Here is a 16,806-nt window from a genome sequence, read left to right on the forward strand (position 1 = left end):
GAGGGGAACTGGGGGGGACTGGGAGATTTGGGGGGGTTTGGGGCGGTTTTGGGGGGTTTTGGGGCGATTTTGGGGGGGGGGGGGGGGTTGGGGGTTCAATGGGACAATTTTGGGGGGTTTTGGGGCAATTTGGGGGGGCAATTTTGGGTTTGGCAGGGGGAGGATTTGGGGGTTCATTGGGGAAAAATTTGGGGTTTATTGGGGGGAAATTTTGGGAGGATTTGGGGTTTATGGGGGAGATTTTGGGGAGTTTTTGGGAAATTCTGGGGCGGTTTTGGGGGGCAGTTTTGGGTTTGGCAGGGGGAGGATTTGGGGGTTCATTGGGGAGAATTTTGGGCTTTATTGGGGAAAATTTAGGGTTTGGCACGGGGAGAATTTGAGGGTTTATTAGGGAAAAATTGGGGTTTATTGGGAGACATTTGGGAAAAATTTGGGAGTTCATTGGGGAAAGTTTGGGGGTTCATGAAGCAATTTGGGGGTTCATAGGGGAAAATTTGGGGTTTATTGGGGAGAATTTGGGGGTTCATTGGGGAAAATTTTGAGTTTGGTAGGGGGAGAATTTGGGGGTTTATTGGGGGAAATTTGGGGGAAAAATTTGGGGGTTAATTGGGGAAAAAATTGAGATTTATTGGGGAAAATTTGGGATTTATGGAGGGAATTCGGGGGTTTATTAGGGGAGAATTTGGGGTTCATTGAGGAAAATTTTGAGTTTGGCAGGGGGAGAATTTGGGGGTTCATTGGGGAAAAATTTGGGGTTTAATTGGGGAAAAATTCGGGATTTATTGGGGAAAAAAATTGGGGGTTCATTGGGGGAAGTTTCGGGGTTAATTGAGGGAAAATTCGGGGTTTTGGGGTCCCCCCCCAGGTCCGGGCAGGGAACGAGGCCCTTCGGAGCCGCCCCCCCCCCCGCGCGCCCCCCCAGCCCCAGGTGAGACCCCCGGAATGAGGGGGGGGGGTCCCAGGGCACCCAGGGGTGCCCCCCCGTCACAGCACCCAGGGGTGCCCCCAATCCCCGCAGGGAGGAGGAGGAGGAGGAGGAGGAGCAGAGACCCCTGAGCCCCCGAGAGCTGCGGGAGAGGGTCCTGAGAGAGGTGGGGGGGCCGGGGGGGGTCCTGAGACATGGGTGGGGGTCCTGGGATATGGGTGGGGGTCCCTGTGCCGTGGGTGGGGGTCCCAAAACCGTGGGTGGGGGTCCCAGATCTATGGGTGAGGGTCCCTGTGCCGTGGGTGGGGGTCCCAGGTCTATGGGTGGGGTCCTGGTGCCATGGGTGGGGGTCTCAGATCTGTGGGTGGGGGTCCTGAGATATGGGTGGGGGTCCCAAACCCACAGAGGGAGTTCCTGGGTCTATGGGTGGGGGTCCCAGACTCATGGCATGGTCCCAGACCTATGGGTGGGGCTCTTGGGTCCATGGGTGGGGGTCCCAAGGTCATTGGTGGGGGTCTGGAGCCATGGGCGATGGTCCCAGACCTACGGGTGGGGGTCCCAGGTCTATGAGTGGGGGTCCCTGTGCCGAGGGTGGGGGTCCCAGATTTATGGGTGGGGGTCCTGAACCCACGGATGAAGCTCCTGGGTCTATGGGTGGGGGTCCTGGGGCATGGGTGGGGGTCCCAGGTCTATGGGTGGGGGTCCCGAGCCCCATAGGAGGGGTCCCAGATTCACGGGTGGGGTCCTGAGATATGGGTGGGGGTCCCAAATCCACAGATGGAGCTCCCGAGCCCCATGGGTGGGGCTCCTGGGTGCATGGGTGGGGGTCCCGCTGCCATTGGGGGGTTCCGGATTTACGGGTGGGATCCCAGATTTATGGGTCAGGGTCCTGCTGCCATTGGGGGGGGGTCCCTGATTTATGGGTGGGGGTCCCGTACACCCGGGTCCCCCCTGAGCCCCCTCCTCCCTCCCTCCCTCCCTCCCACAGGTGCTGAGCCGCGAGGGACCCCTCCCCACCCCCCCCCGGCTGAATTTGGGGGGTCCCTGAGCGCCCCACCCCCACCCGGCTGAATTTGGGGGGTCCCTGAGCCCCCCCCCCTCCCCACCCACCCCCGGCTGAATTTGGGGGGTCCCTGAGCGCCCCCCCCTCCCCTCACCGGATGTCAGGGTCCCCCACCCCACCCCGTTGCCATGGCAACCCAGTAAATATTTGCGGCTGTCGCGGTCGCGTTGCCCCCGGCAACGGCCAAACTTCCCAAAACAGCGCGAAACGGCCCAAAACGGGCCCGGGAGGGAGGGGGAAGTGGGGGAGGGGTGGGGGCGCCGCCCGGTGTCCGCCGTGTCACCCACCCGAGGGCGGGGGTCGCACGTGGGTGCCCCTCCCCCACTTTGGGGATACCCCAGGGACCCCCTCAGAGCCCCCCCCCGTTCGTGGTGATGCCCTGACGTCATTGCCCGGGACCCCCTGACGTCACAGCCCTCTGGCCACGCCCCGGTGGGCACCGCCCGGAGTGACACGGCTGGGACCGGCCCGGCGGAGGGACCCGAACCCGCCCGAGGGGAGCCGAACCGGGAGGAGCCGAACCGCTCCGGAAACACCCGAACCGTCCCGCCCGAGGGGACCCGAACGCGCCTGAGGGACCCGAACTTGGAGGAGCCGAACCCCTCCGGAAACACCCGAACGGTCCCGAAACATCCGAACCGGGAGCGTCCCGCGCTAATTGACCCGAACCGGGAGGAGCCGAACCGCTCCGGAAACACCCGAACGGTCCCGAAACAACGGAACCGGGACTGTCCCGCGCTAATTAACCCGAACCCCCCTGAGGGACCCGAACTTGGAGGAGCCGAACCGCTCCGGAAACACCCGAACTTAAGACTCGAAGGGGGGCCCGAACGAAGACCCGAAGTTGTCCGGAGGGACCCGAACGTATCCGAGGGGACCCGAACCCGCCAGAGGGAAGCCGAACCCGCCTGAGGGGAGCCGGACCCGCCTGAGGGGAGCCGGACCCGCCTGAGGGAAGCCGAACCGGGAGGGACCGAACCGCTCCAGAGAGAACCAAAACACCCGAACCGGCCCGGAGGGGACCCGAATCGGGGCCGTCCCGTCCGGAAAAACCCGAACCGAACCCCCCCAAAACTCCTCCGGAACAACACGAACCCGCTCGGGTGAGTGTCGGGACCCTGCCTGAGGTCTTGTGGGGAAGGGGAGGTGACACAACGGGGAGGATCCTGGGGTGCCCCTTCCCCCGAACCCTCGGGGGTCTCCCCTGTCCCTCAGGGCTCTCCCCCGGACATTTGGGACCCCCCCCATCACCCACAGGATGCAGCCAGCGCCCGGGTGGGGCGGGGCGACCCCAGGATGAGGCCGGGGGGGGGGGAAGGAAGGAGATTCTCCAAGGCCTTATATGGGCACAGCCCTGACCGCCCCCAGCCCTGCATGGCCGGGACCCCCCAGACCCCCGGGGTGAACCCCAACATTCCTGGGATCCCCCCAGTGCAGGGAATCCCCCCTAAGCCACAAGTGACTTCAGTCCTTCCAGCCCGCCCAAAGCTCCTCAGGGGTCTGAGATCCCCCCACCCTCTGCCGCCCCCTCCCCACAGGGCCCTGTACCCCCAATATCCCCCAGGCCTTAATTCCATCCCAGTACCCCCCAGTCCTGCGCACCCCAAATTCCCTCAATAACCCCAATTCCCCCCTGAGCCCCTCATCTTTCCACATCCTCTGGGATTTCCCTATTCCCAGTCTCCCCACACCTCTCCTGCGCACCCCAAATCCCCCCAATAACCCCAATTCCCTCCTGAGCCCCTCATCTCTCCACATCCTTTGGGTTTCCCTCATTCCCTCTTTGCTGTGTTCAGACCCCCCCACCCAAGCCCCTCAACACCCTCAAGGTGTCAACCTGAGGGTAAAAATTTATCCCCGACCCCATTAAAAAAAAAATTACAAAAAAATTTAAAACTCACCCCCAACCCCATTAAAAAATACAGACAAAAAAATTACAAAAAATATTAAAAATTTACCCCAACTCTATTAAAAAATTACACAAAAAAAATTACAAAAAAAACCAAAAAAACAACTTACCCCGACCCCGTTAAAAAATACAAACAAAAAATATTACAAAAAATATTAAAAATTTACCCCCAGCCCCATTAAAAAATACAAACAAAAAAATTACAAAAAATATTAAAAATTTACCCCCAGCCCCATTAAAAAATACAAACAAAAAAATTACAAAAAAATTTAATAACTTACCCCCAACCCCATTTAAAAGAAAAATTACCAAAAAACTCCCAAAAATAACAAAAAAAAATAAACATTTACCCCAACCCCATTAAAAAATTACAAAAAACCACCCAAATTAAAATTTACCCCCAACCCCCCTTAACCCCCAATATCCCTGGTACCCCCCCCCAGCCCCAACACCCCCAAACCCCCCATATCCCACAACACCCCCCAGGACCCCCTGACCCCCCAGTGCCCCCCATCTCTCCACAGCCCCCCTATCCCCCAACACCCCCCAGCACCCCAACATTCCCCGAGCCCCCCTGACGCCCCAATGTCCCCAACACCCCCCGAGCCCCCCTGACCCCCAGCGCCCCCCATCTCTCCACAGCCCCCGCCATGCCCGCTCCGTGCCGCCCCCCGTCCATCCTGCGCTGTGTCCAGGCCCTCAGCGCCCTCCTGGCCCTGGCTCTGGCCGCTGCCCCCGGCTACTGGAACCCGGGCGAGGGCGACGGCTGCTTGTCCGCCTGGGCTTTGTCCTTCGTCTTCACCACCCTCCTCCTCCTCAACGACGCCTTCCGCCGCCCTCCGCCCCGCCGCGACCTGCCGCTGGCCCTGGCCTGCGCGGCCGCCATGGCTTGTGCCACCGCCACCGTCTTGTGGCCGCTGGGCCACCTCCGGGGACACGAGGGCAGCTACGGCCGCCCCCGCGCCCTCCGCGCCGCCGCCACGGCCGCCTCGGCCGTCGCCACGCTGGCCTACGCCGCCGAGGTGGCCCGAGACCGGGCGCGACCCGGAGAGGCCGCCCCTTACCTGGCCACTCCCTCGGGGCTGCTCAAGGTGGCCGAAGCCTTCCTCGCCCTCCTCCTCCTCGGGCTGTCGGCCGAGCTGGGCGCGGCGTCGGGGCCGGCGGCTTTGCGTTGGTGTCTGGGCATTTTCTGCGTGTCCTTCGTGCTGGGGGTGCTGCTGGTCGGGGGGTGCCTGCTGGGCTGGGGGTGGTGCGGGTGGATGAGGGACCCCGAGGGGATGCGCTGGGGCTTGGGGATCTATGCGGGGCTGGGGGTGGTGGCCTACGGGGCGACCACGGTGCTGTGGTCGCTCTACAGCTTCTCGGATGACATGGGGGGTCAGTCACGGAGACCCTACGGCTGCCCGGCCACGTGCCCCTGGGACAGGAGGGTGCTGGTGGCCGTGCTCAGCGGCCTCAATTTGGTGGCGTTCGGGGTGGATTTGGGGCAGACGGGAAGGTTGGTGCTGTTGAGGGCCTGAGGGAGCACTCCAGGGTGAGTGGGGGGGGGGAGGCAAAACCTTAAAGGGAGTCTGGGGTCTCCCACAGGTTGGGATCAGGGCCTTTGTGGGGGTCTGGGTTGATTCCTGGGGTGGGATCAGGCTCCCAGAAGGGTCTTGGATCCTCTATGGGGCAGGATTGGGATACCAAGAGGGGTCTGGAGTCTCCTTCTGGAATGTATTTGGGTCCTAGTGGGGGTCTGGGTGGCCCCCTGAGGGGGTATGGGACCCTAACTGGGGTCTGGTGTCTCCTCATGGGGTGGGATCAGGCTCCTAATGGGAATCCTGGACCCTTTATAGGGCAGGATTGAGCCCTTAATGGGGGTCTGGGGGTCACCCCAGGGTGGGATCCAGCCCCTAATGGGGTTTGGGGTCACCCCAGGGTGGGATCAGGCTCCTAATGGGAATCCTGGACCTTCTATAGGGCACGATTGAACCCCTAATGGGGTTTGGGGTCACCCCAGGGTGGGATGGGGGTGCTATGGAGGTCTGGGGTTTCCCCTTGGGGTGAGATCAAGCCCCTACTGGGAATCCTGGATCCTTTTTGGGGCAGAATACGGCCCTTTTCAGAGTCAGAGTCTCCTCTGGGGAGATAATGGAACCATAATGGAGATCCTGGTTCCTCTGTGGGGTGGGATTCAGCCCTTGATGGTTATCTGGGGTCCCACCAGAGTGGGATCGGGTGCCTGAATGGGGTCTGGATCTACTCTGGGGCAGGATCGAGCCCCTAATGTGGGTCTGGGGTCCCACCAGGGTGGGATCGGGTGCCTGAATGGGGTCTGGACCCTCTATAGGGCAGGATTGAGTCCCTAATGGGGGTCTGGGGTCTCTCCTTGGGTGGGATTCAGCCCTTAATGGGGGTCTAGGGTCCCACCAGGGTGGGATCGGGTGGCTCAATGGGGTCTGGACCCTCTCTGGGGCAGGATCTGGTGCTTGGGGGTCTCTGGGATCGAGTGCCTGAGGGATGGTGGGATCACAAGGGGGTCTTGGGGAGGGGGACACCGCTGAGGCCTTACCTGGGGGGTGCGGATGTGTTGTCATTAAAGGGACATTTCTGCTTCTTAATGAGCTGCTGAGTGTCTGTGGGGGGGCAAAGGCGGGAAACGTGAGGGGAGAAAAGGCAGCAAATGGAAGGCAAAGAGGAGAGTAAAACCGAGTGAAAAGGACAGGAAATGAGAGGAAGAAAAGGTACGAAACAAGGGGAGAAAAGGCTGGTAAAAATGAGGGGAGAATGGGTGGGAAATGTAAGAGGGGAAAGGGTGGGAAACGTGAGGGGAGAAAGGGTGGGAAATGTGAGAGGGGAAACATGAGGGGAGAAAAGGGTAGGAAACGTGAGGGGAATAAGAGCAGGAAATGTGAGGGGGAAAAGGGTGGGAAATGTGAGGAGAATAAAGGGAAAAGTGAGGGAGAAATGGGGGGAAATGTGAGGGGAGAAAAAGGGTGGGAAACGTGAGGAGGAAAGGCAAGAATTATGAGAAGAAAAAGGGCAGAAAATGTGAGGGGGAAAATGAGAAATGTGAGGGGGGGGAAAAGGGGGGGAAGCATGAGGGGACAAAGGGCAGGAAATGTGAGGGGAAAACGGGGGGAAATGTGAGGAGGAAAAAGAGAGGCAAACCTGAAGGGCAAAGGGAGGAAAACACGAGGGAAAAAGCCAAGAAATGTAAGGGGGAAAGGCAGGAATAGTGAGAGGAAAAAGAGCAGAAAATGTGAGGAGGAAAGTGAGAAATGTGAGAGGGGAAAGGGCGGGAAATGTGAGGGGACAAAAGAGCGGGAAACGTGAAGGGAGAAAAGGGCGGGAAACGTGAGGGAGAAAATGGAGGAAAATGTGAAGGGGGAAAGGGACACATGAGGGAAAAAGGGAGGAGAACGTGAGGGGAAAAGTCAGATCTTCTCCTCCCCAATTCCCTCCCCTGTCCCCGTTGAAACTCCCCATTCCCAGATCCCCCCCACTTCCAAGTCTCAAACATTTCTCATTTTTCCCCTCACATTTTCTGCCCTTTTTCCTCTCACACTTCCTGCCTTTTCCCCTCACATTTCCTGGATTTTTTTCCTTGTGTTTTCCTCCCTTTTCGCCTCACGTTTTCCTCTCTTTTCTCCCCTCACGTTTCCTGGCCTTTTCCCCTCACATTTCTCGCTTTTCCCCCTCACATTTTCTGCCTTTTTTCCTCTCTCACTTCCTGCCTTTTCCCCTAACATTTCCTCGCTTTCCCCCTCACTTTTCTCCCCTCACGTTTCCTACTTCTCCCCTCACATTTTCTGCTCTTTCTCTTCTCACAATTCCTGTCTTTTCTCCTGTCCATTTCCATTCTCCAGTGTAACTAGTTAAATTCTCCAGTGTAATGAGTGCAACTGGTTTATTTCTCTACCAGAACTGGTTTAACTAGTTAAATTCTCCAGCATAACTGATGCAGGTGGGAAAGGGCGGGAAGCGTGAAGTGAAAAAGGGCAGGAAACATGAGGGGAGAAAAGGGGGGGAAACGTGAGGGGAGAAAAGAGCGGGAAATGTGAGGGGAAAAAAGGCAGAAAATGGAAGGCAAAAAGCACAGTAAAGCTGAGTGAAAAGGACAGGAAATGAGAGGAAGAAAAGGTAGGAAACAAGGGGAGAAAAGGGAGGAAATGTGAGGGGGAAAAGACCAGGAAATGTGATGAGAAAAAATGGCAGGAAGCATGAGGGGGAAAAGAGGGGGAAATGTGAGGGGAAAAAAGGGGGGAAACATGAGGGGAGAAAAAGGGCCCAAAATGTGAGGGGAATGAAGAGCAGGAAATATGAGGGGGAAAAGAATGGGAAATGTGACAGGGGAGGAAAAAATGCAGGAAATGTGAGGGGAGAAAAGGCCCCAAAATGTGAGGGGGAAAAGAATGGGAAATGTGACAGGGGAGGAAAAAACAGCAGGAAATGTTAGGGGAAAAGGGGAAGAAATATGAGGGGAAAATAGTGGGAAATGTGAGGGGAGAAAAGGGAGGGAAATGTGAGGGGAATAAAGGGAAACATGAGGGAGAAAAGAGCAGGAAATGTGAGGGGGGAAAAAGGATGGGAAACATGTGGGGAGAAAAGGGCCCAAAATGTGAGGGGAATAAAAAGCAGGAACTGTGAAGGAAAAAAGTGGGAAACATGAGGGGGAAAAGGGTGGAAAATGTGAGGGGAATAAAGGGGGGAAAAGAGCAGGAAACATGAGGGGGAAATGTGACGGGAAAAGGAGGGAAATGTGAGGGGGAAAGGGCAGAAATGTGAGGGGAGAAAGGCTGGAAAACGTGAGGGGAATAAAGAGCAGGAAATGTGAGGGGCAAAAGAGTGGGGGATGTGAGGGGAGAAAAAATGGGAAATCTGAGGGGAGAAAAGGGAGGGAAATGTGAGGGCAATAAAGGGAAACATGAGGGAGAAAAGGGCGGGAAACATGAGGGGAGGAGACAAAAATGGAGGGAAACGTGAGGGGAGAAAAGGCAGCAAATGGAATGAAGAAGAGCCAGGGAACACCAAGGGAAAAGAGAAGAAACCATGAAGCGGAAAAGGTGGGAAATGCGCTCCCCGATTCCTCAGGTGCCCCCTCCCCAAAATGAAGCACAAAGACTCCGGGGGATTGCTCAGATTCTTTATTTTCATGGGGTTCATGGGGCCTTCGTCACCCACACACTCTTCTTCCTCACCACCATGGGCCCGTGGCTCTGCAGGATGGTGGCAAAAATGGGAGTCAGCGCCCCAAAATGAGGGGGAAACCCCTTAAATGTCACCTCAAAATCCATCACACCAATTAAACACCCCCCCCAATTAAAAATTTCCTAATTAAATCTCTCAAATTAAATATCTCCCAAATACAGCCCCTAAGATCACCAGTTAACTCCCTCAATTAAAGACCCCCCTAATTAACACCCCTAATTAAACATCTCCATTTAATCTCTCCCAATTAAACCCACCAATTAAACTCCTCAATTAAAACACCCCAATTAAACCCAATTAAAAACCTTCTATTTAACCCCCCCAATAAATCCTCCCAACCAAACCCCCCCAATTAAATACATTCCAATTAAACTTCCCAATCAACCCCCCCTAATTAAATAGGGGGGTTTTTAATTAATTAATTAAAATTAATGAGTTCATTAAATTAAAAATTAAATCCCCCCAATTTAAGCACCCCCTCACCATTTTTTGTCACCATCACTGGGGCACTGTGGAGGGAGAGACAAAATGTTGAGGGGGCTTCAGTTCCTCCCCCCCAAACCCACAATGCCCCCACCCCAATATCAGGAACCCCTCCCAAGGTACCCCAAAAATTTTGGGGACCCCCTCAAATCTGGAGGAGCTCCCCCAAATTTTGGGGACCTCCTTCTCCCCCTGGTAATCACAAACCCTCCCCAGGTATTCATGACCTCCCCGCAAAATTCTGGGGACCCTCCATGATTTTGGGGACCCCCTCACCCCAAAATCAGTCAGGATCTCCCCCAGATTTTGGGGACCCCCCAGTTTTGGGGAGCCCCCTCACCCCAAAATCAGTCCCGGGTGCCACAACCCTTACCCAGGTATCCATGACCTCCCCCAAAACTTTGGGAACCCCCCCGAATTTGGGGACCCCCTCACCCCAAAATCAGTCAGGACTTTTCCAAATTTTGGAGACCTCCCCAATTTTGGGGAGCCCCCTCACCCCAAAATCAGTCTCAGGTGTTCACCAGGTATTCACCTCCCCCAAAATTTTGGGAACCCACCCCAATTTTGGCGACTCTCCCTTGATTTTGGGGACTCCTTCCTGATTTTGGGGACCCCCTCACCCAAAAATCACTCAGGACCCCCCCGCCCCCAAATTTTGGGGTGCCCCTTCTCCCCCCAAAATCACGCAGGACCCCCCCCCCAAATTTTGGGGAGCTCCTCACCCCAAAATCACTCAGGACCCCCCCCCCCCAAATTTTGCGGAGCTCCTCACCCCAAAATCACTCAGGACCCCCCCCAAATTTTGTGGAGCTCCTCACCCCAAAATCACTCAGGACCCCCCGCCAAATTTTGGGGTGCCCCTTCTCCCCCTGGCCGTTCCTCCCCCAGCTGTTCACAACGCTGTTCGCATCCTCCCCTCCAAAATTCTGGAAACCCCTCCCGATTTTCGGGACCCCCTCCCAATTTTGTGGACCCCCCCCAGATTCTGGGGACCCCCTGCCACATTTTGGGGCGCCGCTCACCCCGAATTTCGAGGCGGCACTCGGTGAGGGCCTCGCCCAGCTCGTTGACGGCCCGGCAGGTGTAGGTGCCGCCGTCGAAGGGCCCCGGCTTGCGGATCAGCAGCGTCAGCACCCCCTGGCTGTGCCGCGCCAGGAACTTGGGGTCGTCCCCGATGGCCATCTGGTTCTTGAGCCACACCACCTTGGGCTGGCAGGGGCACACGTGGTCAGGGGGACCCCGAAATGCACCCCAAAAACAGCCCAGGGCACCCCAAAAACATCCACAGCTGGGGGTGAGTTCACACCCCAAAAACCCTTCCCAAAAACCCTTCCTCAGGTGAACCCATCTGGTTCTTGAGCCACACCACCTTGGGCTGGGAGGGGCACACCTGGTCAGGGGGACCCCGAAATGCACCCCAAAAACAGCCCAGGGAACCCCAAAAACATCCACAGCTGGAGGTGAGTTCATACCCCAAAAACCCTTCCCAAAAACCCTTCCCAAAAACCCTTCCCAAAAACCCTTCCTCAGGTGAACCCACACCTGGATCTTCAGCCACACCACCTTGGGCTGGCAGGGGCACACATGGTCAGGGGGACCCCCAAATGCACCCCAAAAACAGCCCAGGGCACCCCAAAAACACCCACACCTGGAGGTGAGTTCACAGTCCCACTGGGACACCCCAAAACCCTTCCCAAAAATTCCCTTCCTCAGGTGAACCCACACCTGGATCTTCAGCCACACCACCTTGGGCTGGCAGGGGCACACGTGGTCAGGGGGACCCCCAAATGCACCCCAATAACAGCCCAGGGCACCCCAAAAACATCCACAGCTGGAGGTGAGTTCATACCCCAAAAACCCTTCCCAAAAACCCTTCCCAAAAACCCTTCCCAAAAACCCTTCCTCAGGTGAACCCACACCTGGATCTTGAGGCTGGGAGGGGCACACCTGGTCAGGGGAACCCCCAAATGCACCCCAAAAACAGCCCAGGGCACCCCAAAAACAGCCCAGGGCACCCCAAAAACATCCACAGCTGGGGGTGGGTTCACACCCCAAAAACCCTTCCCAAAAACCCTTCCCAAAAACCCTTCCCAAAAACCCTTCCTCAGGTGAACCCATCTGGTTCTTGAGCCACACCACCTTGGGCTGGGAGGGGCACACCTGGTCAGGGGGACCCCGAAATGCACCCCAAAAACAGCCCAGGGCACCCCAAAAACATCCACAGCTGGAGGTGAGTTCATACCCCAAAAACCCTTCCCAAAAACCCTTCCCAAAAACCCTTCCCAAAAACCCTTCCCAAAAACCCTTCCTCAGGTGAACCCACACCTGGATCTTCAGCCACACCACCTTGGGCTGGCAGGGGCACACGTGGTCAGGGGGACCCCCAAATGCACCCCAAAAACAGCCCAGGGCACCCCAAAATCATCCACAGCTGGGGGTGAGTTCACAGTCTCATCGGGACACCCCAAAACCCGCCCAGGACCCCCAAATCTCCACCCAAACCCCCCCAATTTCAGGCTGAACACACCCGGGGGTACCCCAAAACCCCCTCAGGACCCCAATCTTCATCCCCACTCACCCAACTGTGAGCCGAGGGATGAGCTGGGGACCCCAAAACCCACCCAGGACCCCCAAATCTCCACCCAAACCCCCCAATTTCAGGCTGAACACACCCGGGGGTACCCCAAAACCCACCCAGGACCCCAAATCTCCACCCAAACCCCCCCAGTTTCGGGCTGCACACACCCGGGGGCACCCCAAACCCCCTCAGGACCCCCAAATCTCCACCCAGGACCCCAAATCTCCACCCAAACCCCCCAATTTCAGGCTGCACACACCCGGGGGTACCCCAAAACCCCTCAGGACCCCAAATCTCCACCCAAATCCCCTCAGGACCCCGAAATCTCCACCCAAACCCCCCCAATTTCGGGCTGCACACACCCGGGGGCACCCCAAAACCCCTCAGGACCCCAAATCTCCACCCAAACCCCCCCAATTTCGGGCTGCACACACCCGGGGGTACCCCAAAACCCCTCAGGACCCCAAATCTCCACCCAAACCCCCCCAATTTCGGGCTGCACACACCCGGGGGTACCCCAAAACCCCTCAGGACCCCAAATCTCCACCCAAACCCCCCCAATTTCGGGATGCACACCCCCGGGGGCACCCCAAACCCCCCAATTTCGGGCCCCCCCAGACCTTGGGGTGCCCCCTGACGGCGCAGTTGAGGGCGGTGGAGTATCCGGCCACGGCGCTGCGATCCACCAGCGGCGTCAGGAACTGCGGGGCCGAGCGGAAATCGTGCTCCTGGTACTGGGGGGGCTTCAGCCGCAGCTCTGGGGGGGCCACGCAACGGTTTAGGGGCACCCCGAAAAAATGTGGGGGTGACCAATGGCCGGGGTCGCACCCCCAAGTTGAAGTAAGGGGGGGGTTTTATCACGGCGAGGTTACAAAGTGTGGGCGACGCCCTAAAAATGCTTTATCACTTTAATATTGCCTGTTAAACGCTCTAAATTAATAATTTTTAATTAATTATAAAATCTCAATTTTATAATTATATAATATAGATAATTATATAATTAAGAGATCAGTTACTGGCAAAACTTGCGGGTTGGGCTTTGGGTGGTTTTGGGGATCAAGGGGATCTTCCTGAAGCCACAAAAACTGAACCAAATCCCTTCAAATCTGCCTCAAAACTACCTGAAACCTCCCCCAAACCACCTCAAATCTCCCCAAAACCACCTTAAAGCTCCCCAAAACCACTTCAGACCACCCAAAACCACCTCAAACCGCCCCAAATCCACCTCAAACTGCCCCAAAACCCCTCAAAATTTGAGGTTTGTGTTTTGGGGATCACAGGGATCTTCCTGAACCCACAGAAACTGAACCAAAATCCCCTAAAATCTCCCCAAAACCACCTCAAATCTCCCCAAAACCACCTCAAATCTCCCCAAAACCACCTCAAACCGCCCCAAATCCACCTCAAACTGCCCCAAAACCCCTCAAAATTTGAGATTTGTGTTTTGGGGATACTTTGAGTGGTTTTGGGGACCACAGGGATCTTCCTGAACCCACAGAAACTGAACGAAATCCCTTCAAATCTACCCCAAAACCACCTGAAACCTCCCCAAAAACATCTCAAACCACCCCAAACCCCCCGAAATTCGGGGTACCCGCTGTGGGGATGCTTTGGGTGGTTTTGGGGATCAAAGGGATCTTCCTGAACCCACAAAAACTGAACCAATCCTTTCGAATGTACCCCAAATCCACCTGAAACCTCCCCAAAACCACCTAAAATCCCCCCAAAACCACCTCAAACCCCCCCAAGACCCCCCCAAATGTCCCCCAAATTTGGGGTACCCACTCTGTGGATGCTTTGAGTGGTTTTGGGGACCACGGGGCTCTTCCAAAACCCACAGAGGCGCCCCCAAAACTGCTCCAAACCTCCCCAAAACCAAATCAAACCACCCCAAATCCACCTCAAACCCCCCCAAAACCACCTCAAACCCCCCAAAAACACCTCAAACACCCCCAAATCCCCCCAAAACCACCTCAAACCCCCCAAAAACACCTCAAACACCCCCAAATCCCCCCAAAACCATCTCAAACCCCCCAAAAACACCTCAGACACCCCCAAACCCCCCCAAAACCATCTCAAACCCGCTCCAAACCCCCCAAATTTTGGGGTACCCCTTCTGAGGATGCTTTGAGTGGCTTTGGGGATCAAAGGGATCTTCCTAAACTCACAGAAAGCTCCCCAAATTGCCCCAAACCTCCACAAATCCACTTCAAACCCGCCCAAAACCATCTCAAACCCCCCCCAAACCGCCCGAATTTCGGGGTACCCGCTTTGGGGATGACGGCCGTGTTGCAGGACAGCCCCGGTTTCTCATTGAGCCCCCCAAAAGCACCTCAAACCCACCAAACGCCCACAAAATCACCTCAAACCCCCCCAAAACCACCTCAAACCCACCAAACCCCCACAAAAACCACATCAAACCCCTCCAAATCCACCTCAAACCCCCCCAAAACCACCTCAAAGCACCCCCAAATCACCCCAAAACCACCTCAAACCCCCCCAAGACCCCCCGAAACCGCCCGAATTTCGGGGTACCCGCTTTGGGGGTGACGGCCGTGTTGCAGGACAGCCCCGGTTTCTCATTGAGCCCCCCAAAAGCACCTCAAACCCACCAAACGCCCACAAAATCACCTCAAAATCCCCCAAATCCACCTCAAACCCCCCCAAAACCACCTCAAAGCACCCCCATATCACCCCAAAACCACCTCAAACCCCCCCAAGACCCCCCCAAACCCCCCGAATTTCGGGGTACCTGCTTTGGGGATGACGGCCGCGTTGCGGGACAGCCCTGGTTTCTCGCTCAGCCCGCACAGGTTCTCGCTGAACACCTTGAACAGGTACTCGTTGCCCATCACCAGCTCCGAGGCCGTGCAGCGCAGGGGCCGGTTGTGCTCGTACACCGTGAACCACTCCTGGGGTGAGGGGGTTTTGGGGGGGTCTCAGGGGGTTTTGGGGGGGTTTGAGGTGGTTTGGGGGGTCCTCAGGGGGTTTTGGGGGGGTTTGAGGGGTCCTCAGGGGGTTTTGGGGGGGTTTGAGGTGGTTTGGGGGGTCCTCAGGGGGTTTTGGGGGGGTTGTGAGGGGGTTTGGGGGGTCCTCAGGGGGTTTGGGGGGGATTGTGAGGGGTTTTGGGGGGTCCTCAGGGGGTTTTGGGGGGATTGTGAAGGGGTTTGAGGGGTCCTCAGGGGGTTTGGGGGGGATTGTGAGGGGTTTTGGGGGTCCTCAGGGGGTTCTGGGGGGGTTTTGGGGGGTTTTGGGGGTCCTCAGGGGGTTTTGGGGGGATTGTGAGGGGGTTTGGGGGGTCCTCAGGGGGTTTTGGGGGGATTGTGAGGGGGTTTGGGGGGTCCTCAGGGGGTTTTGGGGGGATTGTGAGGGGGTTTGGGGGGTCCTCAGGGGGTTTTGGGGGGGTTTGGGGGTCCTCAGGGGGTTTTGGGGGGATTGTGAGGGGGTTTGGGGGTCCTCAGGGGGTTTTGGGGGGGTTTGAGGTGGTTTTGGGGCTCCTCAGGGGGTTTTGAGGGGTCCTCAGGGGGTTTTGGGGGGGTTTTGGGGGGTCCTCAGGGGGTTTTGGGGGGATTGTGAGGGGGTTTTGGGGGTCCTCAGGGGGTTTGGGGGGGTTTGAGGTGGTTTGAGGGGTCCTCAGGGGGTTTTGGGGGGATTGTGAGGGGGTTTCGGGGGGTCCTCAGAGGGTTTTGGGGGGGTTTGAGGTGGTTTGGGGGGTCCTCAGGGGGTTTTGGGGGGTTTTGGGGGTCATGAGGGGGTTTTGGGGGGGTTTGAGGCGGTTTTGGGAAGGTTTGAGGTGGTTTTGGGGGTCATGAGGGGGTTTTGGGGGGCTTTGGGGCGGTTTTGGGGGAGACTAAAGGGATTTGGGGAGGTTTGAGGTGGTTTTGAGATGGTTTTTGGGGAGGTTTGAGGTGGTTTGGGGGAGATTTGAGGGGATTTTGGGGGGTTTGCAGTGGTTTTAGGGGAGATTTTGGGGAGCTGAGGTGGTTTTGGGGGCGTTTGAGGTGGTTTGGGGGGACTGAGGGGGTTTTGGGGGGTCATGAGGGGTTTTTGGGGGGGTTTGAGGTGGTTTTGGGGGAGATTTTGGGGAGCCCAACTTTGGGGTTTCACTGAGTATTTTGGGGTTCCATTGAGTACTTTGGGGTTCCACTCAGCATTTTGGGATTTCCATTGGGTATTTTGGGATTTCCGTTGGGTATTTTGAGGTTCCACTGAGTGTTTTTGAGTCCCACTGAGGATTTTAGGGCTCCGTTGAGAATTTTGGGGTTCCTCGGGGCTGGTTTCGGGGCGCCGCGCCCTCACCATGGTTCTCTTGTCGGCCTTCATGATGGTGTACCCGGTGATCTCGGCGTTGCCGTCGTCCTCGGGGGGCTCCCACTCCACCAGGGCGTTGAACCCCCAAACCTCCTTCACCTGCACGTTCTTGGGGGGCCCTGGTTTCTCTGGAGAGGGGCATCGGATCAGGGACACCCCAAAAATAGCCCAGAAACAACCCCGAAACTGCCCTGAAACCTCTTTGGGAAACAGCACCCAAAATACCTCAAAACACCTAAGAACTGCCCCAAAATCCCCCAAATCCCCCAAAACCCACGGCAAAAATCCCCCCCAAAACTGCCCTGAAACATCCCCAGAAAACGGCACCCAAAAATCTCCAA

The 16,806-nt window shown here is 56.9% G+C and overlaps 2 protein-coding genes across 2 annotated transcripts in view; one reads left to right on the forward strand and one right to left on the reverse strand.

Annotated features, from left to right (window-relative positions):
* Window positions 1–2,430: 2,430 nt before the first annotated feature.
* LOC131570420 (myeloid-associated differentiation marker homolog) lies at window positions 2,431–5,417 on the forward strand. The gene is made up of 2 exons (XM_058822782.1): window positions 2,431–3,091; window positions 4,540–5,417. The coding sequence occupies exon 2, from the start codon at window positions 4,548–4,550 to the stop codon at window positions 5,415–5,417; it is 870 nt and encodes a 289-aa protein (XP_058678765.1). The 5' UTR covers window positions 2,431–3,091; window positions 4,540–4,547.
* Window positions 5,418–9,005: 3,588 nt separating this feature from the next.
* MYBPC2 (myosin binding protein C2) overlaps window positions 9,006–16,806 on the reverse strand; it is a 40,437-nt gene continuing 32,636 nt past the window's right edge. Inside the window, exons 25-30 of the mRNA XM_058822793.1 lie at window positions 16,454–16,593; window positions 14,907–15,066; window positions 12,775–12,911; window positions 10,599–10,785; window positions 9,574–9,599; window positions 9,006–9,098 (exon numbers count right to left, since the gene is read on the reverse strand). Of these exons, the coding sequence (XP_058678776.1) occupies window positions 9,589–9,599; window positions 10,599–10,785; window positions 12,775–12,911; window positions 14,907–15,066; window positions 16,454–16,593 (635 nt within the window). The 3' untranslated portion in view covers window positions 9,006–9,098; window positions 9,574–9,588. The remainder of the gene's footprint in view (window positions 9,099–9,573; window positions 9,600–10,598; window positions 10,786–12,774; window positions 12,912–14,906; window positions 15,067–16,453; window positions 16,594–16,806) is intronic.

This window comes from Ammospiza caudacuta, chromosome 34 (genome assembly GCF_027887145.1).
Source record: "Ammospiza caudacuta isolate bAmmCau1 chromosome 34, bAmmCau1.pri, whole genome shotgun sequence".
Lineage (NCBI taxonomy): Eukaryota > Metazoa > Chordata > Aves > Passeriformes > Passerellidae > Ammospiza > Ammospiza caudacuta.